This window comes from Xiphias gladius, chromosome 17 (genome assembly GCF_016859285.1).
Source record: "Xiphias gladius isolate SHS-SW01 ecotype Sanya breed wild chromosome 17, ASM1685928v1, whole genome shotgun sequence".
In the NCBI taxonomy this organism is placed as follows: Eukaryota; Metazoa; Chordata; class Actinopteri; order Istiophoriformes; family Xiphiidae; genus Xiphias; species Xiphias gladius.
Genome location: NC_053416.1, coordinates 12,650,001 through 12,660,000, shown reverse-complemented (window position 1 = coordinate 12,660,000; position 10,000 = coordinate 12,650,001). Strand labels below are relative to the sequence as shown.

Below are 10,000 nucleotides of genomic sequence, written 5' to 3'. Positions count from 1 at the left end.
CTAGAACATCTGTTTAAAATCACAGCGAGAGAGACGCAATAGGAGAGAGAGAAAAGGACTGGAGAGTCGGGAGAAGAGGAAAAAAAGAAACAAAGAAATAGAGAGGCAAAAACCAAGAACAAACGGAGGATCTAAGAGTGTGGCTTTACTCAGAACCACAAAGATGAGAAAACACAAAAACAGGCTGCCGCTCTGCAAACATGAGACAACACTTAAACAGTAGCCAACAAAAAAACCCCATCTCTCTACCTCTGTATCCAAGAACCAAAAAGAACAATGATTGATGTCCATGCTCCACTTCTCTGTGTGTTGCAGCTTCTTAGTACCATCAAGAGTGTCACATATTTGGCAAATATCTGGTCGAAATTAGGGCTGCAACTAACGACTATTTTCATTATCATTATCGGCTGCTTTTTTCCGATTAACTGATTTATTATTTGCTCTATGACATACTGAAATAAAAAGGAAAATGCCCATCACAATATCCCAGCCCTGTCTAATAAAGTGAGACTAGATCAGTAATACTTAACAATAGTATTTTTTTTATTTAACATTTATTTCACCATGTAAGCCTTTTCCAGGGACGTCCCGACTAAGATAGACAGATAGACAAGAATGAGTTACAGAAATACAATCTAAGACATATAACAAATGGCCAAAAAATCTGAATTAAACAGAGCTGTGATTATAAAATCTAATACAATCATATAAAAGATTTTACCTTAAAAAGCAACGTAAATGGCACTTTTAAATGACCCAAGAACTGAACAAAACTGTAAAAAAAAAAAAAAAAGGAAGAAAAAAACATATCAAGAGTTTAAAATACCCAAAAACATTGGCAGCCATGATGCTCATACTCCCCAATGTGTATAGTGGAAAAGTGATATTTATGCATCTGAGCTTCCTCTGATCTGCTAAAGTAATGCTAATGTGGCAGGACTTTGGAGGTATTACAAGCCATGTAGAGCACCTGGAAAAGGGCCTTTTGTTTGAGCAGGCTGATCTTTCCTCTACTATTAAATCTAAGTGGAGGCCACAATACTAACAGAAACCCGATAATAGTGCGTGATTAATGAGGCCCAGCTGGTGTGTATGTTTGTTCTCTAGTACAAAGATGTATATGTCTACAAACTAGGGAGGTGTGTGCATTCAAGTGTGTATGTATGTGTGTGCGACATTCTGTGTAGTGTGTGCAGCTCATTGACAAATGGGTGGTGGAATAAATGAGGACCATATTCAATCTCTTGCTCTCTTTCACCTTTCTGCTCTCTCTTTCTTGTTCTCCCCTCACTCAGTCTTGCATTCCCATTAACACTCTGTCTCTCTCACACTCACACACACACACACACACACACACACACACACACACACACACACAGGGTCTGCTCCATCTTAAATTAAATACTTATGGGCTCAGAAACCCCACCAACAGGACAGGAATAAATAAGTCTAATAGTCCAGGATATTAATTCTTGTCAGATGGACACAATTCAGCAACAGCTTTGTGGCACTTGAAAAAGAAAGACCCCAGGGTGTGTGTGTTTGTGTGAAAGGTGCGTACACCTATGCTGGAAAACTCACCGCTTGCTTTGAGTGAGTGAATGTGTGTTCCTTTTGTCAGCACAAGTGAGCATAAGTCTTTTTGAGGAGTTTGCCTCTATTTCACGAAGAGACAAAGATTAAAGAGGAGAGACGGAGACAACCGAGTGCATATTACACCACACTTCTCATATGGCTGCTTTATGTGATTATGCTAAATGGTGACAGGTTGTCCGTACAGCGTCTCTCAGTACTCACTGAGCATTGGAGTCCTTCAATCCACAAGTGGCTCTCATGGCTCAACGACGCTGAGGTCTCAAGTCAAATGTGACAAACTACTTCAGTAGAGAAGTGCTGAACTGTTTGTCACCTGAAATGCTCAGTGATGGCTGAGGCCATGAAGGTCATGAGCAACTGTCAAGCAGTGTAATGAAAGTTTTGTTTCCCTTACATCCAAAGTATTTGAGGTCTTTTAGTAAACAAATATGAATTTAAAGAATTTTATTTTTGGATGATTTTAGGATTTCAGGTGCTGTCTTATGTGCAGTTATGCTTTGTAACAAGAAATTTGTTGTGAATGAATGTGCTTTAGTTTTTACCCTTTTTCTGACGTAGTTTTTCTCACGATGTATGTTCAAAAAAGTTACTCAACTGATCATCAAATGCATCTAGTAAGAAGGATGCAAATAAAGACACCGATCAAGTGTTAATTAGACTGATGCTCTGAGACAATTAGTAATAAGGGATAATTACTTTTTATCACAACATGGGTCTTCTTTACTGAAGTTTTGATCACTGTTTCTGTAAGTTATGATACCACTGTACTTACCACCTTTACTACTTAGCTCTGGGAACCAGGGACTGGTCACTAAAACAACATCCAGTGGGTTAAAAGAAGAGCTTTAAAATGAGAGGGCAGGCTGTAGACACGCCAAGGTAAAACCAAAACTGAGCACACCTGGAATGTTGATAATACTTTTTGTAGATATCTCCTTCTACAGAAAGTTTTGAGTATGTAGTGTTTTCACACTGGAAAAGTGACGAAATTAAGTATGTTCATAAAGGTCAATATGCATATTAAAACATGTTTGAGATTTTTGACTGTGCTGTTGATGGACACCAGTATGAGGAGTTGCTCATGGCTGAAGTGTAAATGGCACCAATGTATTTATCTTTAACAATCACAATAATGGCACGAGAGTAAAACAATAAGTTACAATCACTGGTATTATCCTTTAAGTTGACCATTATATTTAGCGGCTTCCGTTGGCCAATCAGTGTATTAAAAAAAACAAAAAAAAAACGAAACATTCCCTCAGGTGTGCTGACATTCTTGTCAATAATGCTTGAAACATCGACGAACAGACTAAAAAACACTAGAAGAAGAACAAGAAGAAGAAGAATTTTTCCCACCTCACAGAGTCAACATTTTTTTCTTACCTGCAGGGTTAGAGAAGTCAAGGACACTGGTGGCTGGCTGCAGCAGGTCGGGGCTGCTGGAGGACAGGTTGCCGGGGATGGGCATGATGGCCACGCTGTGACGACACTGCTTGGTACCCACGATGCTGTCGTCCTGAGACTGACCCATGCCACCATCACTGGAGAGGAAAGCGGGGACAGTAGGGAGACGAGGGAAGAGAAAGAGAAGGTTAGAGTGGGGAAAGGGAGGATGGCATCAAAAGAAAAAAAGTTGTGATATCATGTATGAGAAATAAACAGGGAAATTGGATTTTCTCCATCAAAGACAAACTTAACGTTCTGAAATAAACTCTTAAGCTTTTATTTTGCAGCAGTAGACATTTTTCAAAAAAGCGCCTGAATTTTTATTTTCCCCTTGTTTTATGAGTTTTAAGCACAAGTATTAGAACAAGTGTATTTCCCTTCATCTTGAAAACATTAAAATCACAACTCATAACACCGTAGAAAAAAAATATCAGGAGATTTAAATCAAAATGTCCACTCTTGCAGAATGACAACACAGTATATCAGTATTACTATATTTGTCTTTTAATATGCAGCAGTGACACAGCTGAAATTTATCCATAAAGCAGTTTCATGAATGGCACGCAGTGATAAGGAGCATTCACGGATAGAGACACACAAGTTTACCGAACACACACACACACGAGACAAGACAAGGAGTCAGTTACACACAAGGTAAAAGACACAAACATTGCAAACAGAGTAGCGCATATGAAAAGAAACAATAAGTCATGAGTATTGTAGCAGGTGTTTTTATTTGTACATTTGTACTTGGTGTCCCTGCTGTTAGCTTCCGAATAAATCTGTGTTAGCGTTTAGCCCTCTTGTTCTCTTGTGTGTGTCCAGCCGTTGGACACATTATGAGGCTAAACTGGACATGAGAAAAACAGGCGCCTTTCTACTTGGCTCCTCAGCACCGCTAAGGGAAATGCAAACATCAACCTTGACATTAATGGCCAAATTATAATGCCTGAATCTGCACACGTGGGGGACTTGACAACTCTTTTCAGACAAACCCACAGAGTGATTTTGAACAGCTCTGCGTCAAAGGATAAATGTGGGTGTCCGAAGGTTGGATAACACCTTCTTACACAGCTGTGGTAGAATCGCTGAAGCTAATCTAAAACTATATGACCTTACACAGCACCTTGAACTGACTATCAATTTAAAGTTGGCAATTTCTAACTATTTCAGAGTAAAAAACTATAAACACATACTAAGAAAAAAAACTGCACTTGATGCTGTGATTAAATGATGTTAAATACATGTTACACACAGTAAAATATGTACGTATGAATTGTTGGAGTTGGAGGCACAGTCTACCTTGAAGTGACTAAGGCGGACAGTTCATCTCATCCTGCCTGCATACTAATTGTAGCTTCCCTCTAGGTGTTTGTGTCTGTACAGTATATACTGAACACGGTGCAGTAATGCCGAGCTTCCACTAACACAGCTGCGTGCTGCTGTAGCAAACCCTCTGTAATCTTTGAATCATCGTCTGACAGGTATCGTGTCGGCAAGATGGAAGAAAGAGGAGAGAAAAAGGTGGAAGGACGGTAAAAACAGAAACAGGCAGATGAAGTATAGAAGAAAAAAGGAAAGAGATCGGTGGATTAAATAATTTGCAGGGTGGTGAAAAATGGAGGAGAGTAAAACAAAAGATTTAGAAAGAGGATAATGGTGAAATTGAGCCTGACACAAATAGCATGGGAATCAAATAAGATTAGACTGATACTGTTAGCGCTTGTCTGTATCACAAGTCTAATAATATTCACACTTGGAACAATGGAGGTCAAGACAGAGACCAACTGATGCCTGATCACAGTCCAAATTACTTCTGTATGAGATAAGTATGATATAGTTTTTAAGATTTAATAGTTTACTGAAAATAATGCAATTAAAAATGGCAAAGACAAGATTCGCTGCATTGGAAAAACATAAAAGCAAACTTCTCAAGCCTCTTTGTCTTTTTGCATACAGGTATTCACCTGATTTACTTAGATGCCAGGTCAGGTGTGCTGACAGGTAAACATAGAGAAACTAAAACCATTTGTAGCAGGAAACCTCCTTTCTACCATTTAACACTTTAATAAACCGAGGCCTCGGGGCATATTCTGCAACATCCCTGCAGAATAAATTTGGCTGAATAACAGAACTTCTCAGGCTGAGTCCAGAAAGAGTTGCTGGTAAGTGTATGAATGTGTTTGCGTTGCTTGACGTGTTTATGCACATCTGCATATGGAGATACTGAATCAAATGGTTGGAGGATGCAGAGTTACACAAGAGGTCTTACCCAAACAGGCCCCTGAAGCAGTGGAGACAAACGGGAGAGAGACAACATTGAAAAGAAAAAGAAAACTAAATAAAAAACAGAGGCAGAGCTCTGCTGCAGTGATTCAGCGATCATCAGCAATGCCTGTGTATGAAGGACAAGGCATCTTTTTCTCGCACACACTTAAAACAACACAAACACACATGTAGGTTTGACAGAATATGCTACAGCCAAAATCTGGACACACTGATGGGTTTGCTGAAATAAATAAGCAGAAAAAATGTCAGGAGCAATTTCACAATGCCAGCATAGATTTATATACAACACGACAGGAAATTGCAGGATAAGTGAGGAAATCCAACCTCATTCACAAAAAATAGACAAAATGATCTGTCAGCAAGAAGCAGGAAGCACATTAGGATTAATGATTGCCACGACATAGAAAATGTTAACAACCGCCTCAGCAGAATTCTCCAAGACCTTTTAAAGACATTTTTAAGAAAGCCAAACTTTCTTTTATGTTGGAGAGCAGATTTAGCTGAATTTATTGATTTTCATGCAAATTAATAGAAAATAAAAGTTGTCTTTACAGCTGCAACTAACAATTACTGTCATTATTGATTAATGTGCCAGTTATTTCACAATAAATCGTTTGGTCGATAAAATTTAAGAAAATTTTATTTTAAATGTCAAAAAGCAGTAAAAAAATAAATAAATAATCCAACACAGTTTCTGAAAGCCAAAATTGACACCTTGAAATGTCTTGTTTTGTTTTTTTTTTCTAGCATTTTTGCTTGAAAAACAACACTATTTGATTATCATAGCACACTACTTGCAGATCGATTTTCTGTCAATCAACTAATTAATTAATTGAGTAAAGCTTTATTTGCCTCTGGTTACACACGTATATGTATATATATTTTTTATAAATATATATATTCTTTTAATTCAACTATTCCAAATGTTGGGACAACAACTGAAAATGAGCCATTTGGCTACTGCTGGCACAATTATAATGATGTTTCTGTAAAAACTAAATACTGTACTGTATTGTTTTGAGCACTGTGTCTTCGCTACTAACATCTGTTGAACTAGTCAGTGGTGTTGGAGCTGGTCTGATACTGGTCTCGTGTACGCTCTTTTTGCTCAGTTCTGTCAACCTCCTACCAGGGATTTATTAATTTAAAAATACCGTCAACAAACCTAAAAAAAAAAATCTATATTACTTTTTCCATTATTGACTGTACAACAACTGAATGGTAATTGACTACAAATGAGCGCATAAAAATGAATGACAAAAATTTGTGCAGTTGTCTCCATATGGTGTGACCTATTCAGTGACGTCAATCCAAAACATTCTACTGTATAAAACATAGGGGAAAACAAAACACAACCTAAACCTTATGGGTTCTTACAAGTTAAAATTATGGGAAGCTCCAGGATACAGGTCATTGAGCTATTTGAAGAAAACTCAACCAATGAAATCAAAGTGCACCTATGATTAGAAATTGGTAGGCATAGGCATTTTGTTTGGAACAACCACATTTTTATTGATGTCATCGCAGACATTTAATGACTTACTGACTTCAAGTTTTATCCATGATACAATAGTACCTGCATTAACAGAGTTCAGGTCTCTCATAAGCATTCGAATTACGGGGGAACCTGAGGGTGTTTTAATTCCCCCAAAGGAGACCTGAGCTCCACCTGATCTGCTGCGATCCCCCCACCCCCGTAGTCCAAAAACACTTTATCTTTCTAACTACTGTCTAGGTAAGTCAATAACTGTAACAGAGTAATCATTTCCTGAACAATTTTTCTTGCAGGTGGAGCAGCATCGCAGCAGTGAGATTGGAGCAAAAAGTGAACATCTTGGAGGGTGAATGCTGAAATGAACAAACACTTTATAACTCAAGAGTAACCGTGATATGCATCAAGATTTAGTACGTGTAACTGTATCACAAAGAAGTAGGGTGGAAGAAAATGGCCTCATGGGACATGGGGTTACTGTTTTACCATCATCTCACTAAATCACCTAGTCTTCTGGGACAAAACTGACTGTAGGCTAAGACCTCTGTCTATTTCTTTCCAATCTGTGGAATGTAAATCACCTGGGTTAGTCAACGGGATGTGTGTAGAGGTGGATGCACAGGCCCAGACATCTTAATTTTGCAGAAAAACGACATGTTTATTGCCAGTTTTTCCTTGTCATATAAAATCCTAGTCTGAAGTGGAGCACAATGTCAGCCAAGAACAGAGCAGCAGCAGAGACAGCGGGTTTTTGTACAAATGCAAGCTGGGCAACGGCATCTGAATAGGATTTTAAATTGTTAAATAAAGTTATATGCCTTAAATTAACTTACCAGATGATGCCAGGTTTAAAGTGAGCAAAAGCACTGAAAAAGTGCCTCTTTGAGACTGTACCATAGCAACAGTGGTTACAGGTTGCATCCTTGTGATAGCTAATGTGTCCTTAAAATGACAGTGAGTCCTGTGTGTGTGTGTGTGTGTGTGTGTGTGTGTGTGTGTGTGTGTGTGTGTGTGTGTGTGTGTGTGTGTGTGTGTGTGTTTGTGTGTTTGTGTGTGTGTGGGTGTGTGGGTGTACTTAAAACTGCATGGAATTTTAAATTATGCTGTCCTCAGAACAGTCGGTACTTTTTGCACACCCAAACACATCCAGTGGACAACTTTATAACATAGCCTCCCCTCAAATTGTCATCCTACAACAGGCACTGATGAATCCCGATTGCCCCAAATCACCCGTCTTATCTCCAGTCCCTTTAATCAGCCATCAATTCCTTTGGATCAAAGACTGGTTTCTATGGTGCTCACCAGCAAAAGAAAAAGCAATGAAAGCCCTTGTTTGGTCGATAAATAGAACACAGCAGAAAGCTTTTGGAAGCTGTGCACTGAGTTGGATCAATGGCTGTGTGATGGCGTATTGCGTTATGAGGCAGAGCACAATCAGTTTTCATGCAAACTGTGTGGCTTTGTGGACATAATCACTGCAGCACTGGAAAATGATAGAGTGCAGACAGCGCAATAGAAAAGTGAAGGGGACGTGAATATACATGACGGTGTCTGTGCAAGTGTGTGTGTGAGTTTACAGTGCACAAATTAGCTCTGTAATTGACAGGGTGAGAACAACATCTTCTCTCCAGCACTGATACAGTATGGAGCTTAATGAGGCTTGGAGAGGCATGAAATTATGAGATGAAATCAAGTCTGTATCAACACGTTATGGGTGAATTAGTGAATGCAAGCCTCCTTCTGCACAATTGCTTTCAATTGCTCCAGATGCTGCAAGTACAATGGCTGGCGATGGATGACAACAACAATGGTTATATGATGATGATGATGATGGCTGGAACCTACCGACGTTTCAACAGCTGTAGATAATGAAAGAGTGAAAGAATACTGCACGGCAGACAACCACACGTAAGAAAGTACAAACGTAAACGCCACATTTTCACAGCAATGCTCCTGCAACCACAGCTTGATGGGATGGACTTGACTACTGTTACTTATTACTGTATACTGCCACGTTCCAAAAATGTAGGTAAGCATTATAGTTAGAGTAGGATGAAACTGCTCAATCTCCTGCTCATGCAAGCCATGAGAGAAGGCTGAAATCATGTGCTTCTCTGTCGCTTTGTGAGGTGCATCAAGCAGTCCAATTCAGTCGGAAGGATAGCAGCTTAGATTTCTGCTCACGCCTCCAATATATCCTGTCTGCAGATGGTCACAGCTTGCTACAATACCGATGCAGATACAGCAGACAGATCCAGTCAGAGAGGACTGTGGTCAACTTGCTTTAAAGTGGTTTTCATGGAAGAGGTCTCAGATTCAGGCATGAAGTAGCGTGTAAATACACTTGATCTCACATAACACATCTTTTAAAGCTCTTCCATGATTCTCTATGACATTTTATTCATGCCATGTTGTGTTTATGGCTCATTATCTGACAATATTTAACGTCAATGTTTAAAATTCTTCTCCATATTCTGTGGTTTATATGGGCAAGTAGTTTTAACTGTGACTGAGACAGTTTCCAAATGCCACATCTGATTAGCAAAATAAATCTAATGATGCCTTGTTTTACTTCACAATTTAATGTCCATCTGTCTGATATGCTTGTACGGACATAATTAAAAAAAAAAAAAAAATTTAGATCTTAATATTACCTTTAATCCACTTTATTCCCATTCAAGCACTGCATGTTACATAAATCCTCTTACCTGAATGGTTTGGGTGGCAGTATGCTAAAGCGCGTCTTCTCCAGCATCTTCCTGATCTTGTTGCGCCCTCCTGACACAGTGTTGGCCTTCATTTTCCTGGTGCTCTTGTGGTCCGTAGGGAACTCCATGTCTCCAGGAAGGTCAGGAATGGAGAAACGATTGCCTTTTTTCTCCTGGATCTTGGGAATATGAGGGCCGCCATTCTTCTTCTCATGCACAATCCTGCTGAGGAGCTCTTTGAAGACTACATGGACAGAGGTACAGAGAGAGGAGGGCTGTTCATCATCTCAAATGATCAGCACAGAAATGAACTGAAGCGGATTTTGTAGCTCTACGTGCATTAGTGTGTGACTACAAATACTTCACTCACCAAATATGTTGGTTTTGACTGTGAGAGAGAGGTGTGTGTTGTTTCTCAGGATGTCAACAGCTTTCGAGAAGGAGATGTTCTCAAAGTTCTGACCATTGA

General features: G+C 39.2%; 1 protein-coding gene across 5 annotated transcripts in view; it reads right to left on the bottom strand.

Moving 5' to 3' along the window:
- The window catches only part of rapgef6 (Rap guanine nucleotide exchange factor (GEF) 6), a 153,443-nt gene that overhangs the window by 27,784 nt on the left and 115,659 nt on the right, over positions 1-10,000 (bottom strand). For all 5 annotated transcript variants that reach the window (XM_040149779.1, XM_040149781.1, XM_040149780.1 and 2 more), the window contains 3 exons: positions 9,902-10,000; positions 9,532-9,775; positions 2,980-3,137 (listed from right to left, as the gene is read on the bottom strand). The exon at positions 9,902-10,000 is cut by the window's right edge and continues 10 nt beyond it. In XM_040149779.1, the coding sequence (XP_040005713.1) occupies positions 2,980-3,137; positions 9,532-9,775; positions 9,902-10,000 (501 nt within the window). The remainder of the gene's footprint in view (positions 1-2,979; positions 3,138-9,531; positions 9,776-9,901) is intronic.